The 18,845-nt window shown below is 39.5% G+C and overlaps 1 protein-coding gene across 1 annotated transcript; it reads left to right on the forward strand.

The window, feature by feature from the left end:
• Window positions 1-305: 305 nt before the first annotated feature.
• Window positions 306-5,267, forward strand: LOC139117893 (uncharacterized). The gene is made up of 2 exons (XM_070681127.1): window positions 306-2,270; window positions 5,128-5,267. The coding sequence occupies exons 1-2, from the start codon at window positions 1,538-1,540 to the stop codon at window positions 5,265-5,267; spliced, it is 873 nt and encodes a 290-aa protein (XP_070537228.1). The 5' UTR covers window positions 306-1,537.
• The last annotated feature ends 13,578 nt before the right edge of the window (window positions 5,268-18,845 follow it).

An 18,845-nucleotide genomic window follows, 5' to 3' on the forward strand; every position in this document is an offset into this window, starting at 1 on the left:
AAACTGGTTTTGGAGGTGTACAAAAATTATATGACGCAGCACGCGCCAGCGGACTCCACGTTACTAAGAAAGAGGTGCAGGAGTGGTTAAAAACTCAGCTAACTTATAATCTACATAAACCGGTACCTCGTACTCGTGGCGGCCGGCGTGTTTTCGTAACATCGATAGACGAGTTTTGGCAGGCTGATCTCGTGGAATTCCCTTCACCGTTCGCAAAAGAGAATCGTAACATTCGATACATGCTAACAGTAATCGATGTGCTCAGCAAATATGCATGGGCCAGGCAGATACAGTCAAAAATGGCAGATGGCACAAGATCACTAATTCATTTCCCATAGGCGACCATGGTAGCGTTGAGTTAAATTTTCCTACTTTAGAACATTCAGCGGCCCAAATCCCATTGACAGGTGTATAATCAGCTTTAGCTTGTACACTGATCAAAATTCGTGTGGGCAAGTCCACGGAAATTTGAGCTAGAGGTCAAAATAGCGCCCCCAGTGGTGATTTTGCAAAATTCAAGGCCCATTGATACACATAAAGTGGGTCTCATTACTCAACAGATTTCAGCTCAATCATACCACTGTCTGCAAAGCTGATGTGATTTTTGAATGGAGCTCATGCTGCTCTCACTAAAACACTATAAGCTCATGGTCTAACCTTTAAAATCTTTATCAAAGCTCTTGATTTGCACAGATTGGCACTATTTTTAACCCGGACTATCTTCGTGGGTAACGAACCAGGAAGTAAATTAGTGGTCTTGTGCCAATATAGCGAACCTTAAATTGACAAATGTGGAAAATTTTAATGTCAGTGAAAGGCTACACTCACACGTCAAAGTTACTAAAACAGGAAAGTTATTTGACGACTACTTCTATAGATAGGCCTGCATGAGAACAGACATGCCATATCTAGCTGCCAGTGTTTTTAGCTACCATTGAGATTACAGAGGTGCAAAGATGTCATGCCACTGGTCAAAAAATCCTGGAATCCTATGACACAGATGATATCAGTTTTGAATTTATAATCTGCAGTACTGTTCTAATTACATTTATTTTGAGGCAAAATCCAAATTCTTATGAAATCTGGGTCGATTTTGGATGAAAATGAGATTTTTTCTTTCATTTTTGGCCAATTTTTGTGAAACAAATCTAAATTAGAAAAAATGTCATGAAGGGATTTGCACGAATTTTATATATAAAGACCTGTAATATACCCTCTCTAAAAAAAGTGGTTTGTTTTGGAAAAGTGAGTGGCCTTTCTCTTGTAAAATCACAAAATGCTTCCCCATACCCCTATATTCATGAAATCCAATATGGCCGCCTCCGCTGTCTCATTGGTGGTTTTGCCTATTGAACATGTCACATGGAATACCATGGCAACCACTGACTGTATTCATTTGCATAGGAATTATTTTTTGGAATTAAACTGTCATGATTCTAGAACACTTGGGTGTGATATCAGTTGAGAATGTGTTCTAAACTGTCATTTAGCTAGACAGTTACAAAACTTACAGTTCTAAGCACTGACTGCAAACACTATGGCTATCAAAGGCAGGAGGAAACGTCTGAAAACTGGTTTTAAAGCTGGTCACAAGAGGTACAGCAGTAGAAGACAGACTTTACAGGCTGGTCCACAAAATACTCCACTCAAATCAACCAGCTGGAGAAGGCTTGACCTGGCTGTTTACCGTAGAGTTGTGAGGAAGAGCTCATCTCCATCCCTTGAACACTCTGACACGTTGGGGAAACTTCTGAGGCCACTGCCCGCTCAGCCAAGCATATCAGATAAGTACCTAGAATCACAATTAGAAAGTGGCAGGAAGTATCATGGAGGTATGGCCATTGTCGACAAGGAAAAAATGGTCGATATGTTCAACGCGTGTCAGCAGCAACATAGTGCTATTGGTGAATGTACATCTGCCGAGTTCACAATTTTCAAAGAAATCAAAAAAGGCATTTGTTGGAAGTATATCTTGAATTGTAAAAATTGCTCTTTCATTTCAGATGCATATAATATGTACAAGGATGTTCAAAGTGATCGGAGAGGGGCGAAAGCAGCTGCCCCCAACGTGGCGCTGCAAGTTGGCATTCAAGACAGCCCCATTGGAAACACCAAAATTAGACAGATACTTGCTACGGCTGACATCGACCCCCCATCGCGTACTGCCATGCAGAGACTGTCAAATAACGTTGGACTGCGAACGGTTATTTTGAACGAAGCGGACATGTCACAGAGAATCGAGGGACTGAAAGACATTAATGAATTACGAGGTATGCCACGTTCCAGCCCTATTTCAATACAAACAGATGCAAGGTATAATTCCTATTCCATCGGAAGTCGCAGGCAAGTGGGACAGGCCGCATCACAAGCTGTTGGCATCGCGTGTGAGGACAATACCGACCAACATGAGATCATTGGGATGGTGGTTCATAATAAGTTATGCTGGACCGGGGCTTGGCTTAGAGCAAGGGGTTATAATGTTAATTGTCCGGGTAATCATGAAAACTGTACTGCCAATGTAAAATTCACTGAGCCTCTATCAGAGTTTAATATTGGGAGGGAGCTTGGAAAAAAATTTGGCCTCCACGAGCTACTCATTAAGTATGCCACCACTGACGGGGATGGGCGAAGTGCAGCTGGTATAGAGGATGGTTTAAAATTTCTTCACCCACTGTGGAGAGTCACACGTTTAGCTGACCCCATTCATCTCGGCCAAAGTCAGTTCAGGGCTAGTTTGTCTGCCTCTTACAGTGAAAATATGTTTCCTGGGGCCACAAAAGCTGAAAGAACGGCCGCTCAGAAAGTGTTTTCCATGGATGTGAAAACTCGCTGCCACAAAATTTTAGATCAGCTTCTTTTAAAATATGGGCCAAACAGCCATTTGATTGGAGACCGACTTCCAAAGATCATTGATGCCACTGTTTTATGCTACAAAGGAGACTGCTCAAAGTGTAGATATAATTCCATGGTTTGTGAAGGTGGTAAGCGGAAGAACTGGATAAACCGTTCAGTACATTTGTCTCCCTATGGCCTTAAGAAACTGAACATGAATTCAAATGATGAGACTCTTTTAAGGGACATCATAGGGATTAAATTGAGCAAAGAAAGCATTGAAAAACTTAAATTTGGGACAAATACTCAAAAATGTGAAGCTGTCAATAGGGGTATCAGTAGTTCCTTACCTAAAAATGTGAATTTCTCTCGCAATGCAGCAGCACGAGTGTCTTCTGCTGTACATCGAATAAATAATGGCTTGGCAGATTCCATTCACAAAAAACTTGAGGAAATTGGGTGTCCTATTACCAAGGGTGGACGAGCTGCTGCTACCTTAAAAGCCATGCAAAGAGAAAAAGAATATATTAAGTGGTATAAAAATACACGAAAATGTAAACAGAGACAGTTGAAATCAAGATTTGTAAGAGCAAAAAGTTATTATCAACAGAAGAGAGACAGTAGTCAAAAAAAGCATTTGTATAAGCGAGGTCAACTTGATCCATCACTACCCAGGGAGCCTGCGACAAAATCAAAGGGTGACCACACCTATGCAAAATCAGTGCTATAGAGAGAAATTTATTGATAGGATAACAAACTAAATATCAACAATAATCAAATATAAAACAACCTTTTCATAATTCAGCAATAAAACTGATGAATTAGAAATTTAATTTTATGTAGGATTATAGTCTGGTAATAAAATATTAGGGTTAACTTTTTTGGTTAGGGAGCTCAGGTTGAAAGGCTTAGGATTGGAAGTTCAGAGGTTAGAGTTCAAAGGTTAGGGTTAGTAGTGGAAACATATGTGTGAGAAAAAATTACAAACACAAAGAAATGCAATAATGAAATTATACACAGACTGTTCACTTGCGCTTTTCCAGAGAATTTTTTTCCTCATACAATTGGCTAATGAGGTTTTTTGCATCTGGTTTTTAGAGTGGAGTGAATCAAAGTTTTGGAAATTTTATCGCAATTTCTGTAATTTCAATAATTTGAAATATTTAGAATATTCTATGTGTGTGTCAATCTCTGTCTCTCCCCTGAAAGGCAGAGATATCAATAAAACATTGCTTAATTGAAGAACAGAGAAATGTGTGGAGTCACTTATGTATAAGATTGAATTGACCTGACCTGACCTGACCTGACCTGACCTGACCTGACCTGGTCTGACCTGGCCTGACCTGACAAGACATCAAAGACAAGACCTGACAAACCCTGACCAAACAACATCCAAGTGTATCAATAAACAAGATAGCAGAGAAAATATAGAACAAAAATACCTTTTGGGGAGTGCCAGTGACAACATGCAACAGGCATAAACCCCATGCCCTAAGCATTGCTGCTTTGATTTGCAAAACTGCCTGTTGTTATTGATATGGTGAGGTTCCAATGAAAGATGTTCAGCTTTGATGCACAGGGAATTATGGCATAAATGTGAAACATCCAGGTCTGTTGGCAGGCTTACTGTATTGTGATTCACCATGTATGATACACGGTGAACCACAATACACCGCCATTGAGATGACCTGGATAATTTCACATTCATGACACCATAATTCCCTGATGTTTTCATGGCACCACACCATATCTGACACTCCCCATTCTCAGCCAAAGCCGAATTTTCAGCCAGCTTGTCTCTATACTTGGTCGCTATTTCCACGTCCATTGTAATGTGTGGGAAAAAATCAAAGTTTACACGCCAAAGTAGACCAAAAAAGATACATTGTATCAAAACATGTGACTTACCCAGGGCCGTCAATTAGGCACAAGATCACTAATTCATTTCCCATAGGCGACCATGGTAGCGTTGAGTTAAATTTTCCTACTTTAGAACATTCAGCGGCCCAAATCCCATTGACAGGTGTATAATCAGCTTTAGCTTGTACACTGATCAAAATTTCGTGTGGGCAAGTCCACGGAAATTTTGAGCTAGAGGTCAAAATAGCGCCCCCAGTGGTGATTTTGCAAAATTCAAGGCCCATTGATACACATAAAGTGGGTCTCATTACTCAACAGATTTCAGCTCAATCATACCACTGTCTGCAAAGCTGATGTGATTTTTGAATGGAGCTCATGCTGCTCTCACTAAAACACTATAAGCTCATGGTCTAACCTTTAAAATCTTTATCAAAGCTCTTGATTTGCACAGATTGGCACTATTTTTAACCCGGACTATCTTCGTGGGTAACGAACCAGGAAGTAAATTAGTGGTCTTGTGCCAGATGATTTGTTGCAAACTATCCGTATTTGCAGGCGCTACAAGACATAATTAAGAAATCCGGGAGGCAACCCGACAAACTTCAGACAGATGAGGGGCGGGAATTTACAAACCGAAAAATGCAGAAATGGTTGGAGGAGGCGGGAATTCACTGGTTTCACACCTACAGTGACAAAAAAGCTAGCGTTGTTGAACGTTTTAATCGGACGCTTAAAACGATGATGTGGAAATACTTTACATATAAACAGACACGTTCCTGGCTCCCCATTCTACCAGAACTTCTCGAGAATTACAATAACACCGTACACGGAAGTATCAAAATGAAACCCGTCGACGTAACAGAGGAGAACGATTGGCAGGCATTTTATACACTTTACCCTGAGTTGGCAGCCATGGGAGCTAACCCTGAATTCAAGCCGGGAGAACGAGTCCGAATTACAAAATACAAGACCACTTTCAAGAAAGGATATTTACCAAATTGGACAGAGGAGATTTTCATAGTTTCAAAAGTGGTGTACGCAGCTGGACTGGGAACACCGCCAGTTTATAAGATAAAAGATCTGAATGGAGAGGAAATTTACTCGGCACTTTCTATCTTTCGGAACGCGCCGATGAGCTGTACAGAGTAGAACGAATTTTGAAGATGAAAAAAATTAGAGGAAAGAAATATTATCTGATAAAATGGCAAGGCTATCCAGAAAGTTTCAATAGTTGGGAGCCAGAGGAAAATGTTATTAGAACTTCGTAAGTTCCTGTGCTGGTACTTGTCAAGTACAAACGTAAGTACTAACGTAAGTACTAACGTAAGTACTAACGCAAGTAATTAGTTATTCAATAAGTACCACGGAAAAAAGTCTTAATTTCTCGAAAGAAGAAAGTGTCAGCTTACCACCCCGCTTCCAACCACCTGGCCAAGTGTTTATCATGTACTGTCGTAAGTAATGTTCACTTATTGCATCTTTTTGGCAGTATGTGGATGAGGTGGTACCTCGGTTCCTGAACATATTAAGTTTGCAAGATCTTCAAAGCGACTTCTCATGTTGTTATGAGCTGTTCTTTCGAGTCCCCTTTTTCAGCTTTATCTATAAGTTCTGGTTGAAGTATAATGTACACAACTGACATGAGCCATAGACAAGTAACTTTAAAGTCTTGTCCGTTCATCATATCAAGTGCCCGCAAGTCAAACGGAGCATTATAAGCACACACTGTTTCACAAGCATTAAAAAGTTTGTGTAGGTTCTTGAGTGAGACTCGAGGTTGTTCTAGTTGTTCTTGACCAGGTGGATAATGAGCTTTTTCAAGTTCCTCCTTGCTGAAAACCGTCAATTAAAAATCCCTGGCTGCCGCTATCGCGTGCCGAAGGGCTGCTCCATGCAATTCCAAAGTCAAAAGCTTGTGGAGATGATTCTACTGGCCCGACTGTCTCGGTATCAATTGTTGGATTAAGTATATTCTTGAGAAGGGCAGGCGTAGGAGATTGATGAATTATCAAACATGCAAGCCTGTAGTCATTACAAATTTCTGAGAAAGTCTGTTTGAACTTATCATGAATCTCTTCTAGTTCTTTTAAGGCGGTTATTTCATATTGTCTTGCTCGAGTCAGAATATTCCGCCTGCAATAATCAAAAGGCATATCTTTGAATATGATAATGAAACTATGTAAATGGTCAAATGCTCTAGAAACAATCTTTTTTTCTTCCGCTGCCACGGAAACGCCCCGGATTCTAGAAAAAGTTAGATGTTGAATTATGGAAGAGTCACAAATAATGTAGTTGGCTTTCCCAGCGGAGTCTGTACCAGCCCGACATTGTAAACTAAGAGTATGTTCTATAAACTGATTCTGAAAATCGGCAATCGAAACTTTCCCATTATAAAAGTCGGCAATGTTGCTAGAAAAACTAGTGTCAAATTCTGGTACGTGAGACGCAGCCAAATTTACTGCATCGTAACTCTTACCACTTCCAGTTGGGCCATTTATGAATATGTATGACATTTTGGTATACTATATCATAGAAAAAAATTTTTTTAAATTATTTTTCGTAAAGATATATGCGATAAGACAATGGCAATCCTTTCTATTTCAGATGCAATAAAAATACTTGAAACCGGAGAAATTCAAATCAGTGACGGCAAACTCATATTTCGTGAATCTTTGGTAGATCCTTTCATATACGTAGACAGTGAGCTAGAAGTAGTTTTCAACATCGGACCTAAATATGGTTCTAAAGATCCAGCTACATGCGATGAAATGTGTGTCCGTTGGCTACCGAGTCTTCAAAAGTTTACCGATTTAATAGTATTCCGTACCTTAGGTGAAAGTTTCGATGCAAGCACTGCTAAAAGTTATGCTGCAAGCCTGGCCGCTCACTCCAAGAATCCTATCGGATTTTACAATCCATCTAAAGTTTATCAGAAGCGAGGGAGCGGGGCACAGATAAAGTATTTTAAATTTCGGTTTAAAAGAGGGGCCGATTTCGCTACATGTATTGATATGGTTCAAGAAATTGACTGCGGTTTTAAAGCAGTGAGCCCATTGCCAGTCAGAGAAAATCCTGCTATTGTACCTCGTAATATCCGGAAAGGTAGTAAGATAGAATTCTTAGCATTTAAACCGCGCTTAAATAAGCGTGCCCTTTCTTTCACTGTTGAGAGGTTATTTTGTGCCACGGCTAATAAACCAGAAATTCAAGATGCGGAAGAACTAGTCGACTTAGAAAGATTAGGCGAGATATATAAACAAATAAATGCTGCCAAAAATATTATAGTGGATTTTGATGACCCATCATAGAATAATTGTTTTTTCTTTTTAAGAAAAAAAATTCTATGATATATATATAGGACAGTACAATGGAGCCAGTCGTGAATGAATATAAGATAAGCCAATTGGCCGATATACTTAAACTTGATTTAAATAGATGGCTAGACACTCAGAATTACCTATGCACCATGACTCACACAGATTTAACAGATTCATCAGGCCAAGGATTTACTCTAGAAAATCCCTTCGGTAAAAAACCGAGGATAGATTTCAATGATCTTAGAGAAGAATTAATAAAGAAATACAAGGGGGCGCCGCAGCTTATTCCAAGGAGACTTACTGTGCATTACAACATAAAAAAACGTCGCTTACGAAAAGCATTCAAAGGTGCATTTATAGAAAAAGTTTTTCCCGAAGTCAAGCGAGTCGAGGACATCGAAACGCTGGTGGATATCGAAGGTATGACAGAAAAAAGAAAGATGTACCGTGTTTATACAGAAATGGAAGTCAAATTCAAAAATCCAAAAGATCAAAGTGTGCAAACTCGCACATACTATGTTAACTATAAAGGTATATACACAAAAGAGGTTGAAGGATCGGCTGTGAAAGAACAATTAGTAAAAGACTACAAAGAATGGCTTGATAAAGCTGAAGCTGTTGTGGGTTCCGGCCTAGTTCTCGAGGAGATACTTTATTTTAAAGTAAGACTGGTAGAAGTTCTACTTGGGACTGGTGGCTTACGTGACAGCCTGATTCAACTTCCCGGATGGTTAAAAAATAAACATTGTGTGAGCGATCTTATTCTACCTTCTGGCAGCAAGAATTGATTTCAATACGCAGTTGTAGCAAGTATGAAGTTAGGTGACCCCCACTTTCGTGAAAAGAAATGTGGACAGACTAGAAAAAAATGGAATACGTACACTCCATTTATGGCCGATTACTCTTTTGATGGAATACCATTTCCTACGCCGCCGATGAGACTGTATTCAAGCGCTTCGAGCAGCAAAATCCGGGCACCAAACTCCAAGTATTTCAGATCTACGAGAATAATCCCGAACCGTCCGACATAACTGTGTTGTATAGTGGCGGAGTCCGTTCCGAAGGTGGAGCTGATCCAAGTATTTCAGATCTACGAGAATAATCCCGACCCGTCCGACATAACTGTGTTGTATAGTGGCGGAGTCCATTCCGAAGGTGGAGCTGATCAAATAGCAAATATCTTACTGATAGTTGGCAAAGCCCGAAGGAACCAATTCGTACCAATTACTGCGTTAAATAGCCTTCTTAATTCTCATACTAATCGTAAGAATAAGCACAGGAGAAGTGTATTTGTATGGTTTGTAAGCAAGGTTTTGCGTCAACAGAAGAATTAGAAATACATCAGGTATACTGTGGAACAGACACTGCCCAGCCAGTTTTTCTAAGGAAGTGTGTCAATTCGAAGCACATTGGAAAATGGTGCCCTGTCCCTACGTTATCTACGCAGATACTGAGGCAATTATTGAGCAGGGCACCGGCCGACACATTCCAATTTGTCTTTCGTATGTTATGATTGAACGATGGGGATGGACAGTAAGCCGAAAGTTTATAGTAAAAGAACATTCACAGGTCCTTCCTGTGTTACAGAATTCTACAGGATATGAAGAAAAGGTCTGAGTATTATTCGAAATCGTATTTTTGGAAAGTAAAACCGATTAAAGATAGATCTAATTACAACGATCCAGTCTGTATTGCATGTGGAGATGAAGCTGGATACCGAATAGTGGATAAAGATCCTACGACTTTTTATTGTGAAAAGTGCCGCCCATCGAGAATCATTCCTATCTACTTTCACAACCTCAAGGGGTACGATGGTTCTTTTATTTTAAAAAAGTTACATGAAATCGTTACCGAAGGAGATGCTGATGCCAGAGGGGGTACTGGACCAGAGCCAAATATCATAGCTAAGACGGGTAATGGTGGAATTATGTGTCTTATGAAAACATTTATTTTTAGTGCATCAACTGTTGTCGATGGGGAGAGGGAGACAGTGAAACGTTTCTTTTCTATAAAGTTTATGGACAGTGCTCAGTTGATGTCTGGGTCGCTCGCGAAGTTGGCAAAGACTGTGCCAGAGGATGGATGGACGGCAGTACCACTTTCGTACCCGGACATTCAGTGGGCGAAAGGTTTCTTCCCGTACGAATATTTAGACTCGGTTGACAGACTAGAAGAGGACCAGCTCCCGGAGAGACACAAATTTTATAGTGAATTAACGGAAGAGGGGATTTCTGAGTCTGACCATGAACATGCATTGAAGGTGTGGGACGAAGTTGGATGTAAGACGATTCGTGATTATATGGAATTCTATTGTGAGACCGACGTTCTCCTTCTTGCAAATATATTCGAAAATTTCCGTGACACATGTTTAAAAGCATATAAGTTAGATCCGGCCCACTATATGTCAGCGCCTGGCTTGACATGGGATGCTATGTTACTTTACACGGGTAATAAATTTAAACTCATTCAAGATGCTGAGCAGATGAATTTCATTCAGAGGGGAATTAGAGGTGGTATCAGTCAGTGTAATATTCATTATTTACAGACAAATCATCCAGCTTATGCAACAGACGAGCCTGGCGGAGCTGGCGGGAATTATGATCCGGAGAAGCCGCTGTCCGAAATAAAATATCTCGATGCTAATAATCTTTATGGCTGGGCAATGAGTCAGGCAATGCCAGTGGGCGGACTTCATTGGATGACGAGGGAAGAGTGGTTTGCTCGAACAGCTGACTTGCCTGACGGTGGAGCGTATAGCTTCCCACCCTGTTTTCTAGAAGTAGACTTAGAATATCCGACTGAATTACATGAAGAACATTCCGATCTACCACTCGCGCCGCATCACTACGAATTTCCGAGGCAGGGCAGTCGACTGATTACAAGTCTTATGGACAGAGAGAGATACGTCTTACACTACAAGTTGCTTGAATTCTATCTTCTGGATTCTATCACGGATGGGAATGCGACTGAAAAAGATTCATCGGGCGCGTGCCTTCGAAGAGGCGCCGTGTCTCGCAAAATATATTGACTTTAATACTAAAATGAGGGCAAATGGAAAGACAGATTTTGAAAAGAATTTCTATAAGTTGATGAATAACGCGATGTTCGGTAAGACAATAGAAGACGTTCGAAAGAACAGAGACTTTAGATTTGTTTTGGGTCGGAACGGTTCCGATAGTGGTCGTAAAAAGATTCAGAAGTATAATCCAAAGATGAAACATATAACTCTCATAACTAGTGAAGAGGATGGCGATACCTGCGACAGTGCCCTACTGGAACTGAAAACGGATGAGCATAGATATGTAAAACCAGTTTTCATTGGCGCGGCAGTGCTCGAACTTTCTAAGCTGCTTATGTATGAGACGCATTACAATTACTTTCGAAAGCGGTTCCCTGGAATACGATTAGCCTACATGGATACTGACAGTTTTGTTTACAGTGTGCCTCTTCCTTCCCCAGACGTAACTTTCAATGATATAGTCCGAGAAGATGTGGAAAAGAATGGTAATGAGTCTATATATGATACTAGTGGGATGAGCGGCCCCGATTTTCCGAAGATTAATAAAAAGGTGATAGGTAAATTTAAAGGTATAATTAAAGATGAGTTGACTGGAGAACGTATTCTTGATTTTGTCGGCATACGCTCGAAAGTGTATGCTTTTCGGACTCCAACTTCGGAGACGAAAAAAAATAAAGGGATAGATAAAAGATGTTTGTGTTAGAAAACATTTGAACTTTGAAGACTATAAGGATCTGTTTGAAACTGGGAAGGAGCCCGAGCAGGCACATTTTGTGCAGTTTGTACGGAAAAACCTGGAGAAATCCGTAGTGAAAAGCGCAGTAAAATCATGATGGCGCCAAATGATATCAAACGTGTGCAGTTATATAATCCGGACACGGGCGAATGGCTGGCAGAAACGTGGCCAATAGGACGGAGTTCCTAACTTTCATATCCATTTAATCCATAATGTCGCATATATCTTTCTAGAGGGGGACTAAATCCTTCTTGTTTTTGAATTTCTAGTGCCTGCTTGAAAATGTTCTGAATAAGGTCTGAGGCCTCTGTTGTTGCACTTTTCTTGTATTTGTGTAAGCAGCTGTTTATATTGGACGTAATAACGTTTATATCTCTCTCGCCTTTTTGATACTCCTGTTTTTCCTTGTATTCATCAATAATAACACCTGTATAGGAGTTAAAGCTAAAAGAACTGGACTGCCGGAATTGCCGCTATACAGCAGAACTTACAAGAATTCCCTTAGTCATATTAAGAGCCATATCAATTCGACCCATTAATTTGTAACTTCGTCGATATGCAGCGCTGGTTCTTTCGATATAGTCGGCCAATTGTTCAACGCTTTCAACAACTGAGGACGTGCATTTTTTACTGTATATGTAAGGGATGATAAAAAATAATTGTAGTAATATAGAAAGACAATATGGCAGAAGGAGGAGAAGATATACCACTCAAGGATTTCGATGAGGCAAATTTGGATGATGATGATGATGCTACTGCTGAAACAACTTTTTCCTATGATGGTGATGTAAACCCCGACCCTTTAGTGTATAGCCCAATGGTGGATCGTTTGATTGGACAGAGACTGGAAATTACAAAAGATATGGCTGAAGGACTCTTAGACAAATATAATATTACTAATCCGGATGCACGACACGAATTGATTTTATATGGTAAGATTAAAGGTAGTGAAATGTATTATAAAGAAATCAGAGTTACAACAGATAAAGGAAGTAGATTTTTAGAGAAATCCACATTAAAAAAGAGGAAAGGAGGTTCTGAATTTATAAATAAAGTATACGCATAGAGTGGAGTCGATCGCTCTAGCGCAGAGCCCGAATTTGTAAGTTCTACATCGTATTCTGAAGATGTGAAAAACAATAAAATACCGGCTGAGAAGATGACACCAGAAGACATGGGTATATACAAAGATGAACTGACAGAGTTACGGCAATATTCTTTTGGTAATGCAGATAAAATACAAGCTTTTGAAACTAAAATCAATGAATGGAACAATCTAAACCCTGAATATAGAGCTTTTGTTGATGAATTAAAGATGGCAAATATGCGTCTTGATGAGCTTTACAGTGAAAGAGATAAAATTATGTCAGAGCAGACAGAAATTACACCCGAACTCAGAACAAGACTAGCTAAAATTAATAATCGAATTGAAGTACAACATGATATGATCAGTGGGGCACGTGAAAGACTGGCATCGACTAGGTCTCTTCGTGATGTAATTTCCGATCCAGAATTGTCACTCAGGCTGAAGCTGACTGAGTTATTTAAACGAAATGGTATTACAATCGTTGCATTACTGACTGCCCTTGGAATGACAATATCAACAATTGCCCTGGCTGTAAATAAAGGAGGAGGAGCAGCAAGAACTGGAGCAAACACAGGGGGTTCAGGTACGCCCAAAGTATACACAAAAGCTAAAGAAATTGTAAAGCAATTTGGCGAATGGTTAAAAACATTGGCTGCAAAAAGTGCTGCTGCAATACCAGGTTTAATCGGTTCACTTGTCAGTTTTCTTTTAAAAACAGCAGGATCGGTTGTCGGATTTGTTGGAGAACAGCTATGGATATTTTTAACTGGTTTAACATTAGTCATTATAAATAAAATTATGTATTAATATATGGTCTTACGGAATCGACATGTTTGGTGAAAAGAATATTGCAAAGTTTCTTTCTAAAAATAAAGACCTGTTTGGTTTCTCTGTCGAATTGGAATGGTGCAAACTCCGACGAGTAAATCGACATATCCTTTGAGCAAATCCAGGTGTCCGACTCAAAGATGATAATCTATATCATAACATATTAGCTTTCATTAAGGAATGTCAAAAGACTAACTTCTTTAAGCGACTAGAATTCATAGCTGTATTCCAGGATACTGAGGATGACCAAGAGGCTCATCATCTCCAAGAATATTGGGTTCTTCGATTGATTCGCGACACAGGTAATCGATTTATCTTTCAATCAGACGGAAATATTTATGTAAAGATGTGATTTATTTTTTCTTTTTAACTGTAATTTTTTCTTCTTCACTACTATATACATTACACGAAAATGGCTCAGGTATACGATAGATCATTATTACCGAATTTCACCAACCGAATACCAAATGGAACTAAGTCAGAAAGAACTCATCATGTGATTGCCCATAATCCAAGTGAGGCAGATCCAGGTCAACTGAGGCAGATCCAGGTCAGACACTTATCATACGATGTCCAAAGTTAGAAAGCGGAGTAGTCCTAGTTCCAGATACTTTCGACCTGGTTTTTGATCTCGAAGTAACGGGACATGAAGATAACCGAGTGGTTCAAAATGTTGCAAAAAATTTGGTGGAGCGTATGGTTCTCACATTTCAGGGGCAGGCACTTTTCAATTTGAATAAATATAACCTTATTGAATGTTATCGCGATCTCTTCAAACATAAAAAGGAGAGAACGAACATGACACTGTACGGAATTCAAAACGAAAATCTAAGAAAATTAAGAAGTAACTCGAAAGATGCAGATCACGCTGTCGTGGATGATAATTTACTTTTTGACACATATAAAACAAAATATGCTATTCATCTGAATCATCCCCTCATAACAGGCCATGGGGTTGCATATCCAAAAGAGTTAGGGAGTCATATCGAATGGGAAATTACGTTGGCACCCGTCTCCCAATTACTTGTTAGTAATAATGTTGTTACATCCAATTATAAATTAAAAAACATTCAAATGGAATATGAGACAATTTCTGATTCCGCACTCGCGAGGTCAACTGCTGGTTATTACAACGGCGGGAAAAGTTACCTTTACGAGCATATACATTATTTTAGAACAATCCCATTCAAAGAATCAACCACGGTTATCAATGAAAATATAAATGTACCACGACGTAGCATGAGAGGTATCGCGATACTCTTCACTAAAAATCAGAATCAGTCAGAACTTAATACTGAACTTTTCTTTAATCCATCCATTGAATCTGTGTCTGTAATGATTGAGGGTATTGCGAACAAAATATACGCTCAGAAGATGATACCAAGACAATTTTGGACAGAAACAAGACGGTATTTTGCTGAAGATAAAGATTGGTGTGAAATTGATATAGACGAAGTCGATTATTTGAAGAATAAATTTTGTCTGTTTATTGATCTGCGTAGCTTTAAAGATATTGAGTTTCATGGAAATGGTCTTAGAGTAATGAACACAAAAGATGGAATACAACTTGAAATCTTGAAGAAAGGTACTTCAGTGAAAAGTGTCGACTCTCGCGATGATAATAGAATCAAAGGTCGGAATGATAATATATTTGCACATGTTTATGTAATTAGCGATGCTCAGGTCTCTGTTGAAAATAGTAGATTAAAGTCTTTACTATTTTAGTTAATGAGAGTCATTCAGAAACAATTCTGTAGAAACATTCCGATAGGATTTTCATGAAAAACCGTTCCGAAAAACTGTAGAATGACAGACCTCTGTCATGACATCACAGGCTGCTAAGCAACCGTTACTCGAAGCCTACCGGAATGGTATTGCGAAAGTCATACTTGAAAGTCCCTGCTGGAAACGTTCCGTAGGGGTATTGCGCAACATCCGGGAACCCCTACGGTTCCGGTAGGGAGGAGGAAAATCTCGTTCGGATAGGTAACATAAGTGTTAATATTGTTCCCCGTTCCGGTAGGGTAGGAAAAATGAGAAACAGCCAGCAGATATTGCATACTTACATCCAGAAGACGCACCTCTGGAACCGTTGCCTTTGTAAGAGCAGACTCGCTCCGGTACATCTCAGTCAGAATCTATCTAACAAATGATCCGACAGATGTTCTGGGATCACCCAGTGAGTCATAGCTAGTGTATTGCGCAAGTCCAGGACCTGACTCAGCAGGGAATTTCCCGCTGAGTTCAGGACAATGCACTATCTGCTGCGTCAGCTGTCGCGCGTACTTGAGTTCATATATAGGTCAGGGTCACTTCATAGCTACATGGATGGTGAATTTTCCTTCACTCCCTTTAGATAAAATGAATAAAATGGGTGTAAATATTCTTATGTCTCACAGAAGGGAACAAATCCTTACTACTAGTGTACCGCCTGTATATTCCGAAGGAATTACGTGAATATTTTCGGAAACAACGAACTCTAAGCTGGTCGCGTATAAATTAAATTATTATACTTTATTGTCCTAAAAAGGATAATCACCTTACAGCTCAGAGGATAAAAATAACGACCTGACAGACATAAAAAACAAAAACAAAACAAAACACAAACTAAGTCAGAAAACACACGGAAAAAAAAATACACTTCAGAGATTGAGTCTCTTAATGGCTGTTGGGACAAAGCTCTTTCTGTACCTTAATTTGTTACACTTCAAGCAGCGAAATCTCCTTCCTGAAGGCAATAATTCAAAAGAGGAATACAAAGGATGGTTTACGTCAGCAGTGATTGATCGTGCTTTGCGCAGTATTGCACTATCCGTGAGCACTGAAAGGGACGGAGTGGGTCTACCAATTATCTTAGCAGCAGTTTGCGAGATTTTTAACAACTTATTGCGATTTACGGTAGAGAGCAATGAAAAGTAGCAGATATTGCAATAAGTCAGAAGTGGTTCAATAATACTCCGATATAGTAAGAGTAACAGCTGTGAATCCACATCAAAGGAACGCAGCCTTCTAAGCACGTGCAACCTCTGCTGACATTTCTTTAGAAGGGCTGTTGTATGATGACTAAATGAAAGTTTACTGTCGAGAATTACGCCAAGGTACTTGAAAAAGGTCACTTGTTCAACAGGTTCTCCATCAATACAAATCGGGTCATTTTGGTCAGGAACCTGACGAAAGTCGTGGATTCCGTACGCATTGCAAACAGGGTCAGGCGCAATGTTTACAGTGTTCGCGCCGTCGAGATTCAGTCGATATTTGTTCCCGAAAAATAGCGTATCTTCGTCTGTGATAAATTTCTAGGACCGTGCTATCTTTGAAATAGAGTATAACTGTGCGGAAGGTAGCCTACGTGTAGACCGAGAGCTGTCATTTGCTCCACACACTAACGAACATGAGCGCCAACGCACACGACGGACGACTGGAAATGATTGACAACTTGTGCACGGCGTACTGATATTTATTCCTAAAGTAGTTCAAAAGTTTAAACGCGAAATCGTCATGGAAAACTTACTTTATTTTGCCAAAAATAACGAATTCTTGGCTTGTGCATGTGATAAGTATATTATTTCCTAGTATTTTTCTTCGTTCAGCTCGGAAAATACTCGTGACGTAATGACCGTGTCACCACTCGTCTCCAACTCGTGGTGACACGGTCATTACGTCACTCGTATTTTCCTTCGCTGAACGAAGAAAAATATTAGGGAATAATATCTTATCGTTATATACTCATGCATGTTGATTTCTTAAGGTGAATTCTCATAGACAAAACAGAAAAGTATCAGGAATTTGTCGTGCTTTTCATATGAACTGCAGATTTCATAATGATTACACTTTAGAAAACAGACTCTTAATAGCAAACGTCAACATATCTCTGAAATATATCTCTGATATAGAAAAGGGTGCTTCGGAATATATGAAACATCCAAATATCTCTAATATATATGTTTGATATTTTAAAGTCGTGCGCCCTAATTGCGCACTCAAAAATTTATAATTTATGTCTGATATGTCAAAGTTACCCGACAAATGCAACTGAATGCTAAAGTTCGTGACTAGTACGATGCATTTAGGCAAGTATGAGCCCTTGTTGATATTTAAAAGACACTGACAACTGTTGGCCAAAACATGCTGACCCCCATCACCAAACTCAAAAAACAGGATGCCCCATGGATCCACGCCCCTCGGTCGAAGCAACTGATCAGTCCCTTATCTGAATGAGCGTGGCGTTTATACTGCGTCAGTTAAGCATTAATAAGTTGCCAAATCAATCTTCAACATGTGACAAGTTCTGATAAGTTTTGTTTGTATAATTCTGTGCTGTCTAATAAATCATCCTCGAGGTCGTTGTTTACTCTGACAAGTTTGACTATACACACCGGCTGATGGCAGATAAGGGTGACAGAATCACCTTAAATAATCATTTGCTTCTGTCATTGTCTAGTCAAATAAAGTCATTAACAGTTCTATGTATCGGCTTCATGTCTTGTTATTATCGAATTTTATTTAAGGCCATATTTTAGACAATGCCCGCTTTTTAGCAGCAAAGGTATTTTGTAGCTTGCATTTGAGGTTATCAAAGGGCGTACTGTCAAAACACGCATGTATATAAACAGAATAAGTGTTCGGTTAATCTTAGACTTTACATCAACGTTTTATTCAATACCTTGCTTGGTTAAGACCACTGCAGATTGACCTTTCTCTGACACATCTCACTGTTCTGTTCTCTATGTTCTGACTCGTCAATGGCATTGATTGTCAAGGTCACGAGCTATTATTGACTTGATTCAAATTGTTGTGTATAATGAAGTCGCTCCAACAAAGCATTGAAAGTATAAATGTTACTTTGAATGTGAAATGTTTTGACTGAAATTCTATAGCGTGGTCGTCTCCATGCGATTGTGAGGTGAACACTCTGTGGAGAGCGTTTGTGCGTGCGTGGAGTGAACGCGACTTTGAGAGTCTGCCGCATCTATACCACTTCGCGGTCAGGAGAATAGGTCGTAGCTCCACTACATCTGTACATCGCTTGCTCTAAATCAGTAATTTTTATCCAGGAGGTTATGGTCGCATTCCGTGTAATTTTCTTATACAAAATGTAAGACACAAACAAGTCAATAATTTGTTATGTAGGTAGTTTAGTTTTATCAAGGTGAGCTAGTAACGATA

Source organism: Ptychodera flava, chromosome 18, assembly GCF_041260155.1.
Source record: "Ptychodera flava strain L36383 chromosome 18, AS_Pfla_20210202, whole genome shotgun sequence".
NCBI classification, from domain to species: domain Eukaryota; kingdom Metazoa; phylum Hemichordata; class Enteropneusta; family Ptychoderidae; genus Ptychodera; species Ptychodera flava.

Coding starts and splice junctions, on each gene's coding strand:
- LOC139117893 (XM_070681127.1), top strand. CDS start 1,538: ATGGCTATCAAAGGCAGGAGGAAACGTCTGAAAACTGGTTTTAAAGCT. Junction 2,271..5,127: donor AGACATTAATGAATTACGAG/GTATGCCACGTT, acceptor TCTTTATCAAAG/CTCTTGATTTGCACAGATTG.